Raw genomic sequence first — 12,940 nt, 5'->3', positions numbered from 1 at the left:
ATAACACTGATAACACAACAGGAGTTCCAGAAAATCAAGGAAAAAGTTGTTTTTTTTAAGTTCCTAGGCAAACAAAAAAATTGGTATCGGCACGTTGACACTCAAAACGTAAAGCTCTGCATCGGCAATTTTTTTTATTTATTTCATTTAATATTTCCACCGTTGTCTTGAAGATTTGCCTTTATTTCTCTGCTACAACAAGTTAGTTTACCCAGTGACTAGTTACTTTGAAAATAATTTGTTACTTTAAGTAACTGAATTACTATTGAGTAACAGTAACTAGGTTACTATTTTAAAAGAACTTGTCTGACATTGTTGAAATGAACAACAACTCATGGATGGATGAACTTTTCTCTTAAACTGACGGTACTATGTACATAAGTTAAATTAAATTCATACATGTAGAGGTTTTACTACTTCCCTTACTACTTTAAGCTTTGGAACGATCTTCCTCTCTCTCTGTGTTTGATGATCTACTGACTCCTTCAAGAAACATCTTAAGACGCTTTTATTTGTTCAGGCTTTTCCTTGATTTTCTGGAACTCCTGTTGTGTTATCAGTTTTATCTTCACCTTTAAAGTATATACTCTATTGAATATTGTCTTGATTGTTTAAGCGCTTTGTGACCCTGGTCTGGAAAAGCGCCATACAAATAAAAATTACTTACTTACTTACTGCATTGAAACAAAGACCATCACGTTTAATGGTTAATCTCAACATTTCTTAATTTTAATGCACACTGTGTCCAAAAAAAAATTGCTGGCTGCAGCAATCTGTTCCCCTCCCCTTCCTCTGCGAACAGACAAAAATGGAGCGTTCGGGAGCATTTAGGGAGGCAGGTGTGGAAGCAGGCGAGCGGGGGAGAGCAGCAGCAGCAGTGGGTGGGTGAGCCTGACGCAGCAAAATCCTGCCGTTCATCACTCTTCCCTCCTCTGCTGCCCCTCGCCTCCACCTTCACTCCTGCTCCGACTGCACTCGTCGGCTAATTAAAAAACATGCCTGCTCTTAATTATTCAGCGGCTGGCTAATTGATATTCACAGAGGCGTTCACCTCGTCTAAATGATCCGTTTAATCTGACCGGCGCAGCCGCACTTCAAAATGCTCGTCACCCACAGCCATTGTGTTGCTTTTTTCTTGACGGACGACCAAGGTTGACACTCCAAGATCGTTGGTGTAGTGACGACTCGTGAGTTGTTTCATTCCGAGTAAGCATTCAACGACAAACCTTCGGCACGTATTTCTACATTAACTTCCCTTCTATCGACACGTGGCGTCCAGTCCAGGTTCAGCACCGTCATCGTAGCACTGTTCACTCTAGATACTCTCCATGTCCACGCTGGTGAACATCATCATTACTTTTGCATTGTTGTACGTTCCAATGAATTGTTATTGTACACATTACATTGAATACTTGTACAATGTAACTATGAATCTTTTTCAAGCCGCCTTACTTGGAGAACTTGTTGTTCTATTCATGGTCTACCAAACAGGTACAGTGAGAACCTGTTTGGAGATAGGACTCCTTCAAGAAACACCTCAAGACATTTTTATTCATGCAGGCTTTTCCTTGATTTTTTTTGTTGTTCTCAGTATTATCTTGACCTTTAAAGTATATATCTTATTGAGTATTGTTTTGATTGTTTAAGCGCTTTGTGACCCTGGTCTGGAAAAGCGCTATATAAATTACTTACTTACTTAAATAATGTAACTTACACTATAATCTCCCTCCTTTACAAAGTCAATTCGAAACTATTTTCAAGTCAATTTGAATCAAGTTCAACTATTTCTGTTTAATTAACAATATATGGGAGAAAAACTTTTTTTCAGAAGGCAGAACAAGACTCAGTGTTGTGAGGGTCATTAAGTCACTATCTATCTATTTATGAAATTGTATGTTGTTATAGAACACAAAGTGATCAGATAATTCCCACTAGTGTATTGGCTCACTGAAATAATAATAATAATAATATTTAAAATATTCATTTAAAACAAAAAGGCGCCCTGAAGAGGGAAGTGAACCAGCCACCTGCAGGAACATTTCTGTTAAAGTGATAGTTCCCCTCCTTAATTCAAAATTCCCTCATAATCTACTCACCCTAATGTCGTTTTAGGGTTGGAATTATTTTCACGGTAATCTGTTCCTTTTTAGAATTATAGACAAAAATACATGTTCATTTTAACTGATGCTCATGTTCATTTCCTCCCAAATTATGTACTTAAAAACATCCAAATGTATTTGTACGCATCGTCTGTGACGTCCATCTTGTATTGAAGCCTTGATAAGAGGAATTTTCCCCCCCAGAAAATGTAAAAACAAGTCTTTATTTTAGCCTTGCGTTGCAAGGCTAGCAGTCTAAATCTTGACACTTGACACATGCAGTGTGTTTCAATGAAGACTTGAAAAAGACTGAAAACTGGCCCATTTGAATGGGCGATATATACAATTAAAACAGGCGTTCAATAGGTGAATAACAGCCGTATTGGCCGCCAAACTAATATAATACCTCACGTTATTAAACCAAAAAAAAAGAGCTCAGCAAGGTATCAAGGACGTGCACAGTGATTACTCTATTGTACCTTGATCATTATTTTGGCAAGGCTATGGAAAATGATGTATTGTTGTTTTTGTCCTTTGAATGTGAAGTTCACAGCCGTGCGTTCCTCTGATTCCACCCTCTCTGCTGTGACTCCGTCCTGAGCACCTCTTCATTAGGTGAACAAAAGCCTGGACCGCGGTGAAATCTGTCCCATGGTTTGGCCTTCACCATGATTAGATTATCTTAAAAGTGCACTGAATGGAGTTAATCAGTCGGAAGTAATCCTGGCATTGTGTGCGTGTGTGTGCGCCGGTGTGTGTCGTTTGAGAGGCGGGGCGATCTGCTCATATGGAAATCTAACCCAAACACACACACACACACACACACACACAAACACACCGTTGTAACAAAAGTCCCTTCGTACACATTTCTGTCACAACCCTGTCCTTCTTTATTAACCTCTTTAGTTTCGCTTTCAGCTGGGATTTATTCGCCCCTCCTTCCCTGATCTGTGGGTACAGCTGCTCCGACCGCTGTTGACGTTGAGATCAGTGTCTGAGGTGTTGTTTGTGTCTCGGTGCGTCTTTTGTCTGCCTCCACATTGAGCTTTGTACTCGCACATCGTTGCACATTTACAGTGTTTTTTCCATCCAGTATTTGGGAGGGGATACACTTGCATCACTGGGTTTGATGGCTTTTGCCTTGTATTGAGTTGCTGGGGCAGAAAGTATCCAGTTGTTAAGAAAACGAATTCAAACATATGTTGTCGTATGTCTTGGAGAACTTGTGTGGAAGTTCTTAAAATGCAAAAGCTTTCACTTGAAAGTATTTGAATACTGGAGTTTTGGTCAAAAGCCTAAAGTTATATTTGTATTTATAGCAGGCGCCAACTTTAATTATATTGGTAGAATCAGGAAAAGACAGCAAGGATAATTAGAATTTTAACATTTTAAACATTTTAACTTCTTTTATCTTGTACATGGATCAAAATTCATGAGGTAAAGGAAAATCTGGTGGCAGATGGAGGTGTATTGATGAATTTTGAGTGGTCCAATTTATCAAATGACTATAGCTAGAGAGGCCATTAACTGAATTCTGGTTACTTTGATGGGATTCAAACCTGCAACTTGGGGGTTTAAGTGGTTACACTGTGTTCTGGATTTGTTGTATCCTAAGTTAAAACGATGTCAAGCAATAGACACAGTCCATTGTCACATGAAAGTTTGTTTATTTGTGTGATTCAGTTCACACTATGTATTATAAAGTCAAGTTTGCTCATTTGTACAAGTGTACGTAGAAACCTTCTTAAGCTCGATATCAAACTACAGAACAGCAACCAAGACTTCCATCGTAAACTTTAATTTGTGCCCTTTTTTTAAACATCTTTTCTTCATTGAAATACATACCCAGATTTAAGGTGTTGACAACATGAATCTAAAACCATAATTAATACATTTTTATAGGTTTTGTAATAGAAATATTGAGTCTTGTTCATATAACGTGAGTAGGCGAAATATTTTCATCAGTAGTTTAAGTAGCTTTTCGCTATCATGACAAACGATAATGAAAAAATAATAATTTAGTTAAATTATTGGGCAATTAGCAGATTTAAAATCCATATTATAATAATGGATGTGAATTAAATCGACTCAATAGATTAAAGAGATTGCATTATTTTCATGATAAATGGTCATTTAAAAAAATATATACACATTACTGAGTATAATGAGAACCATTGAATTTTAGGAACCTGAATTGAAGCTAAATGTTTATTACTAACTTACTGTTATCACTTATTCTTAATCATACAGGCAACATTATCACATGGAAGTCTGTAAGACAGAAGTTTTTTTTTTTAAAGACGTCATGGTTTAATATCTTTGACTCAATCTATAAATTGCCCTATATTGATTCATAGTGCAGCGTAAATAACCTCCCACCCCATAAGTTCCTTTGGAATTCCGCTTGAGTATCTCAAAGCCTTTACTCGACTTTGAAAATTGCACTACTCGTGTCTTTTGTCAGCTCAAAGATTATTGAAAGGTGATCTCTGATGCTTATCATAGCAGCTCTGCAAGACTGACTGTCGTCTTTCTTTTCGAGTCCAACATTTGAAATTATAAGGGCGGGCGACAATCCAAATTATGGCATCGAAACAATGCAACGTAAATAAATATTGACGATTGCTATAGTGATACCTTCAAGGTAAAAACGTTATTTTCACTCTGACACTATTTCTGACTCTTTCATAAATAAATATATACATATATATATATATTTATATATACACACACACACACACAGACATACTTCTATATAAGAGGCAGTGATTCATGTGTGCCAGACAGTAAGTTTGCCTTTGCTCTAGGCTGAACACTCAGTTTCTACTCCTGAATACTAAATCATCTCAAATGTCATCTTGACGAGGTCTGTAGGTGAAAATATATTGTCTCTTTTTTTCTAGTTTTTAAGAAGGATTTCAATTAAACAAAGAACATACATTAGTGTAGCTAAATCTGGAATCCTGCTGGTCTAGATAGATATTAAAACGTCTTATATACTCCCATCAGTATGTGTGAATGGTTGAATTTCCCCTTGCGGTACTAATAAGGGATTCTAAGTCTTGGCTTCTTGACTTCTTCACCTCATGATGGTCTGTATCAAGCTCAGAAAATACATTTCTCATTTGGTATTCTTTTCATTTTTATGAAATGTATATAGTTTGTTGACTTTTCATTGTTTACTTATAAGCAACATTTAAAATGAACATTTAAACCATTTATGCAGCTTAAAGACATTACAAATAACCATTTGCAGTTCCATGACTACGCTAATCTGCACAATTGTCTCTATAATGCTAACTGCTCCATTAAAGTGCAATTAAACGTAGTCATCATCATGTGGTTGTTTCAGTATTAATGCACATCTTCTTTTTAAGAGTTTTAAATGCATGCTATCGCCTGTGACAAGATATTATCCATGAGGTAATATACAGAGTTTTATTCATACAAAGGCACTTATGTTGCATATGTAAGACTATTGAAATAAGCTCTTTTATATTATGTCAGTCAGGCTGAATATTAAGTGATGATATGCTATTGAATCTAGTTGAGTTAAGATTTAATGACCAATAGATGCACTTTCTTTTCAAACATGGAGTCGTGTTGTCTGTCTTGTGTAAAAGTAGTTGTAGTAGAATTCCACTAGTTGTTTTTTTTTAAGAATTCCTTTTTGTAATATTTGAAATTATTTGAAATATTATATAGTAGTGAACAGTGAATACTTACAGGCTTAAATAAGTATTTAAAAAATGTTAAATACCTAATTCGCATAGATACAGAAGATGTTTTTGACGCCTGAAACATTCTGAATAAAGGTGGTCGGCTAAGATTACTACTATTATTGTATTTATTAGTTTTACTGTGACATATTTTTATTTAGTCTCGGACTGAACTGACTTTATTTTCTCTCAAGGTTTTTTAACTCTTCCTGTAGTACCTGCTGTAATACTGGCATTCAGGACATGGTTCTTTAACCCAAATACAAGTTATGTTAAGATACCATGACAAGATGGTGCAGTCGGTGTCCATAGGTGTACAGTATTTAATGGGACAAGGTTAAAAATAAATAAATCATGATGAGGATAGAAAGTATTTTTGGAACATTCAAACACCACTCATTTTTATTCGATCGTGTTGTTGGTCACTCACTGATAAAATTGTTACTTGATTTATGCCCCGGCTCGTTCGTGGATCCAGTCTCTGCCTGATCAAGATACTAAATCTTTTTTCTTTCTTTTTTTCTCCCTCAACCCGACAATCTGGTCTCTTATTACCTCGCCCGCTCTATCGCTGTAAATGTGAAGAAGATCTCGCGGTGCACAGACTATGATATTCCCGGCTCTTATCTGCGGTCTGCATCGGCCCGAGAATCAAACGCACGTCTAGTGAAGGTTACAGTCGAGGGAGGACGCTGGAGATACGTAGACCTGCTAAACGTGTACGCCTCACCGTGACTGCGGAAACGATGTTATCCCGCTGCTCGATGGTGGAAGATCGAACAGAATACAAGGACAAAGTAGCTCATGCTAACACTCCAAGAAATGTATATAAAGTCTCTTCAAGTAGTCGTTTTTACTACTACTTCCAGCTGACCATATGTATCCGATTTCATCAGGTGTGCTCGTCCACCGTCTCATTTCTACCACAACACACACCTGTCAGACTCTATATTATGCTTCTCTCCCAGAATGCCTTCTTTGTATTTTTGCTGGCTGTGTTAGTAGAATTGTAAACATGAACCCATGACTCATCGTTCACTTGTTTGCTTTATGTTTGTCCTCAGATGAAGAAGCTGGAAGCCAAGGAGGCTGATCTGAATAAGCAGGAGGCTTTCTTCAGGGACCAAGTGGCTCGCCTGGAGGAGCGAGTAAGAAAAATACTTTATTTAACATATGTCACGACACATACTGCACATGGTGAAATATGCATTATATAGGAGTCCGGTACAGTATAGCAGATTCACTATATAAAAAAATGTAATATATTATTATTATAAATATAGTTATTTGAAAAATAATGATAATATTTATATTCCTTTAAATATATATACAGTATCTATATATATTTAATATAGATATTATTTAATATATTACTTTAAATATATATATCTATATATATTTAAATATATATATCTATATATATTTAAATATATATATCTATATATATTTAAAGGTCAAATAAGGGTCAATCTTGACTACAGTCATTAAAATGAAACAGTTGGGTTAATATTTGTTGACAGTTTTTTTTTTTCGTGCAAATCTGTAAAAACAGGAAGGAAAATGTAATTTGTTCAATACCAATGTCACTTATAATACTATATAATTAGTGCATAATTGTGCAGGTTTGTTATGAAAGGAATAATCAAGCACAACACAACCAGCAGGAGATGATATATATATTTTGTTTTAGAACAGCTTGTTTAGATCCTTCTTAAGAAAAGCCAGAGAAGAAGCCAGCTAGAAAAAACCTACTGTCCTTAAAAAAAAGTTTTAACATTTAATATTCGTCTTTTCAAGATGGTGGATCATGTCCATGATCATCTGAATGCATTGTAATTCCCTTCAATATCCCACTTTAATGATATTCTCTTTAAAGCATTTTTCTCTTGTTGAAAATGGCACAAATCTGAAATCCTCGCATTTCTTTTTCGACAAATTTGATGCTGTGAACATTCCCCCCCCCATCCCACCAGCTCCCTCCTCTCGCTCCGTGTTTCACCTCTGCTCTCTACACCATTGGAAACGCCGGAGCCCGAGGAACTGAGACAAAGAGAGAGAATATAATTCTGATATATATTACACGTCTGTTCCAATTCAACATGGCTATTTATCAAAGAAGCTACCAGTGACAGCCCATCACCAAGTCTGCCCACAGCTCGGCCTGCTGCCTCGGCCGCCCTCTCAGACACAAGTACCAAATAAGCCCTGAAAACAATATCTATATATTTATTACATTTTCACTCAATACCTGCCACTCTGTAAAGCAATCTCATATTTAACAATCAACTTTTCCTTTTTTTTTTGGCATCCTCCCATCCACACCCTATCTGTCTCTGTACATCTGTTCGTCCTGTATTTCTTTGGTCCAATCTTTCTGTGTACTTTTCTTCCATTATAGTCTTCATGTATGGGGGACCAAATTGGATTTTGTTGTTCTGGGCCAAGGGGGAAAACAACAACAACAGCTTTTGCCACCCTAGAGCGAATCATTGGGGAAATGATTAAAAAAGTAATGGTGTCAGTTCTTCACCTGATGATTCTGTGACTCCTGAGTATGGATTTGATCTCAATTGAACAGTTTAAGGGGATTATACATATTTCTAATAACGAAGAACATGAAGTTGTACGATCCTTTCCTGCGGCTCGTTCTGATGGTCTGCGGTCCGGTTATAATGCGTCCACAAATGCTTGCCAAGAGGCTATAATACAGATACGAATCGAAGAACTTGGGTTCATTCTACCCACATGCATTAGTGACCCACAATCGCATTGCATTGCACTTCAGACTCGTCTGCTCTGGAATGTTGTGTTTGATCATCATAAACTTTCAAATGATGATATAAGACAACAGTCCACGAACATTACTACTACAAAATAAACTACATTTGGCCCCCTGAACAATACTAGAAACGCTTTTTTAATAATTTTTTCTCTTATACAGTGCTTGACAAAAATATAGGACCACCCATTTTTTATACTTAAAGTAAATCATAAAAAATCTAGACTGTATGTTTTTGTTGCTATATTCTACACCTACCTACATTTTTCTTCTCTCTGAGAATGTCTGGTTTGAAACATATCAATATCATCTCTTTCTTTCTGTGAAGACTCCAAAAGGGTTATTTGGTAGTGTTATGATCTATTTACCGACTTTTTCTGTGAAGAACCCAGACAGGGTTATTTGTTTTATACGTGGCTTTCTGGACAACAATACATTTCTACATTAAGGCACCCCTGCGGTCGTCACATCTTTTCTGTTGCAAATTGACACTGGCCCCCCATCACAGAAAGGTTATGTGACCTTCACAGGAGAAAGATTGGGAATCCCTGATATAAGAGGAGATTTCAGTTAATTGTCAGTGATGGACACGACGTGACTGAAAAGTGAAATATGTCTGGAAAACTGGATTGACCGTCGTTCAACAAGCATCTCCTTCGTTTGTCTTTCGATTGTATCTTGTTTGGAAGCTATTCCAAGCGGCTGCTCCGGGCCAGATAAGAAAAAAAAGAAGTAATTAAAACTAAAGACTGATTTGGTTTATATTTTACCCCAATCGAACGCTTGTCCTAAATTAACCTGGAAATGTATGGGTCTGTTGTTGCTATCTTCTATACCTTGCCTCAGTGCATTGACAGTAATTGCTTTAATTTGTCTGTGACACTAAATCCACAAATCTTTGCATCCTGAGGACTAAATTATTGGATCAAGAATAAGTGATCGAAAAAATCGGTAATGTATTTAATCCTTGTAATTTGGGACTAGATGGCACAGAAAAACATTTAGGATTTTGTTGCTTTATAGTTACAAAAATATCATTTATCGTTTTTCATCAGGGGGCTGCCACAATAAGTAAGTTTTCTCCACCTTACATTTTCTTTATCATCTTTAATGATCACATCATTTATAAATTTCAATACCTAATTTTTCATAAAGATGTGTACTTGAAACTTGTATTCTTCCCTGTGAGTGATTAATTTGAAAGTATCAACTTAAACAATAATTAACATTTGACACTGTTCTTAACTCAATATGATAGATTTATCATTTCATATGTTAAGAAAAATAATATGAAATAGCAATAAATGAGATATGTAGAACTTCTATTTATGACCTGATACTATAATACCTTTATTCTTCCCACATTGAGGACATTTATTTTCCCTTTTGCATATTTTTGTTGATATAATTGTCTGTAAAAAGGCAGTGTTTTGTAAGCCAAAGATTGTTTTCAGACAGTCAGGGCTTTACTTGAGTGGGAAGCGTGAGATTAAAAAAGGTCACTTCTTATCTTTAAATGAGTTTGTGCCGTGGCAGGAAATCAAAATTCAAGGCCACTCGGTAATCACAGAAATGACACTGCTCGCTCGCTTGTCGATGAAGAAGTGACCACATGGATTATTCTTTCACCTTGTATCTTCCCCTCGGTGTGTGTTTGTATGTGTGGCCTTATTTGTTTGCTTGTATCTGTTGTAAGTGGACTCTGCAAATACTGTAACATATGGCCCTTTGTCCTTCCCTGCTGGTTCGGTGAGCTGGCTACTGCCAACTCTGCCATTTAGCCAGGCATTATTGCTCCTTACTTAGTATTCAGCACACCTCCACATCCAGCTTTTTCTCCGCCAATGGCTCAATCTCTTCACCCAGGAAAAGTCTAAAGGCCTTTCTCTGTAGCAAACCCCAAATCTCTTCTTTTTTTTTTTTTCTTCTATCTTTGAATACGCTTTTTAAATCCCTTTTTCCTCAACTCTTGACAGTTACTTTGTCTACATGAGAAGTACTTGGTTCAAGGCCATAAGGGCATTGGATGGAGCCCCGGCTTACAAGTTTACTCTTGAATTCTTAAAGTTAAAGTTATGTCTGCGGTTAAATAAGGGTGAATCTTGACTACAGTCTTAGAAATAAAAAAAAATTAGGTTAATATTTGATGACAGTTTTTTTCATGCAAATCTGTAAAAACAGGAATAAAAAGGTTATTTCTTCAATACCAATGTCACTTATAATACTATATAATTAGTGCATCATTGTGCAGGTTTTTTATGAAAGGAATAATCAAGCGCAACACAACCAGCAGGAGATGATTAATGGGTGTTTTTTTTTGTATCTAGGATACAAAGAAAGCAGGACTTAATTTAAAAGAATGGTTAACCTTTTACATATGTGTCCAACCTGCTTTGTTTAAACAACATTCATATTTGGCACGGATGTGGGTGGTTGACGTATGTCGTATAAAAGCCTTTGTAATGGCAGCGTCGGTCAGACGAGTGCACAGCATTTGAGTGGGTATTTATTTATTTCATTCATTCATTCAACATGTCATCACGCTTGTGGATCATAGGTGATTTATTTTCCTTCAGTTTGCCGCAGTCGCCTCTGTAACAGTGGTCCCCCAACCCCCCCGGTCCATTAGACATTTTTTACAGGGTCGCACAGAAGAAAATTATATCATTTCTGCTTTAAAGATTATTACTGTCTGAGAGTGTTTTATTTTCACTGGTGACTAGTGACTCTTGACTAGTGAAAATGAGGAAACACAAACTCTTTTTAGAAACATAAATCCTATTTCAGAACCTCATTCCATAGAAATAATGCTTAACCACAAGCATGCTCACACATTGACACACAGTTAGCGCAACGTTGTCTAAAAGCTATAAGTGAGCGTTGTGTTGAGATGTTTTGTTAATGAACTTGATTTTAGTTTTTGCAGGTCATGCTACTGTATTTCTACTTTTATCTATTTGAAAGTAGACCGTCTGTCCACATGGATGTCCAACTAAGGACATGACCTGAGCGAGTCTGTCAGATCCTTTGTCACTGTTGCCATCACTCATCATCTTCATCTCTACAACACAATTATTGATCTTTCCAGTAGCGTAGCTCATTTCTATCGATTTCCACTAGAATATGATGAATCTGTCCCTTAGTAGGAGGTTAAGTTGGAACAGGTTTGACCATGAGGTCGAACATTCATCATATTTTGGAATCTCGCTTTAATGTATGCAACACGGACATGGCAGAAGGTTTGTGAAAATGTATATTTCAAATCAATATCCACCGCTCAGGACACTTGTTCTAGCATAACTGCACAACTACCATAACGGCTCGTGGGACGTCCAGCTCAGTCATCCGAGGACCTCTGGATATTGGTATTGACTTCAGACAATATTGCCTAATTTCACTATTGGATCAAATCTCACCACAGCATCAATCACACCATATACCACCATATATCACCTGTCACGGTTAACCTACAGCTGTGCGTAAGAGCAGATGAAGGGTGACCAAACAGAACTTTGTCCTGACCTATAAGAGGTGCCGGAGTCGTGGTATATTGCTGCAGTAAAGCGGCTAATTTAGACTGACTGGTCCTGCTATATGTTCATTTGGCGAAGGGTCAGCAGGGATTTATGTCTGCTGCTCTGAACTTTGTCAACCTAATAACCTCCCGACACTTCTGCCTGTGAATACAGTCTCACATCGATAAGTCAACTCGGTGAGGTAACAAAAACAACCAAAGACGTGTTTGATTAAAGCAGGTACAGACTCTACTTGTCGTTGTATATGAAGTCAATAAAAATTTGACTAGAGATTTGAATGATGACAGATGGCTTTTCTTTCCTCCACAGAGTGCTCAGATTTATAAGATCACCACAGACAACTATCATGAAGCTGCCGATCAAGTCAACGCCAAGTACAAGTAAGTATCATGAGCTTTTTGTCCCAAATCGATGAGTTAACATCATGGAGAAGAAAGTGGGGATTATACTACAATCAACCATGGATCAACGGAGCCTAAGTGCTACTAGTAACTAATAATGTAGCGACCATGATGGTATTCTGGTCATGTAAGTCTAAACCGGGGTCCAATGCCTGGAAAAGAAAAGTATATCCTGTCCAAGTTGGAAATAATGAGGGCAGCTGGTGTCTAGGGTGTTCAAGCTTGTGGGGAGAATAAGGTCATGAGGTTGACGGAAGGATCTGTGGAAATTGTTCAGTCATCACGGGGCTGTGTCAGTCAGTCACTGAAAGGCAAAGTCGCTCTTTGAAACCGGTGCCTTTTATGTCCAGTCCAAGAGCTCAGTAGAAATGTGACAAAAGGTATTTAAAAAGATTTTTTGTTATCT

General features: G+C 37.1%; 1 protein-coding gene across 2 annotated transcripts in view; it reads left to right on the top strand.

Moving 5' to 3' along the window:
- Positions 1-12,940, top strand: part of chchd3a (coiled-coil-helix-coiled-coil-helix domain containing 3a) — a 71,465-nt gene that overhangs the window by 33,752 nt on the left and 24,773 nt on the right. For both annotated transcript variants that reach the window (XM_087787273.1, XM_087787272.1), the window contains 2 exons: positions 6,883-6,966; positions 12,443-12,513. In XM_087787273.1, coding sequence (XP_087643399.1) covers positions 6,883-6,966; positions 12,443-12,513 — 155 coding nt within the window. The remainder of the gene's footprint in view (positions 1-6,882; positions 6,967-12,442; positions 12,514-12,940) is intronic.

This window comes from Callionymus lyra, chromosome 3, assembly GCF_982586985.1.
Source record: "Callionymus lyra chromosome 3, fCalLyr1.hap1.1, whole genome shotgun sequence".
Taxonomy (NCBI): Eukaryota; Metazoa; Chordata; class Actinopteri; order Syngnathiformes; family Callionymidae; genus Callionymus; species Callionymus lyra.
This window is presented reverse-complemented; position numbering and strand designations above follow the sequence as displayed.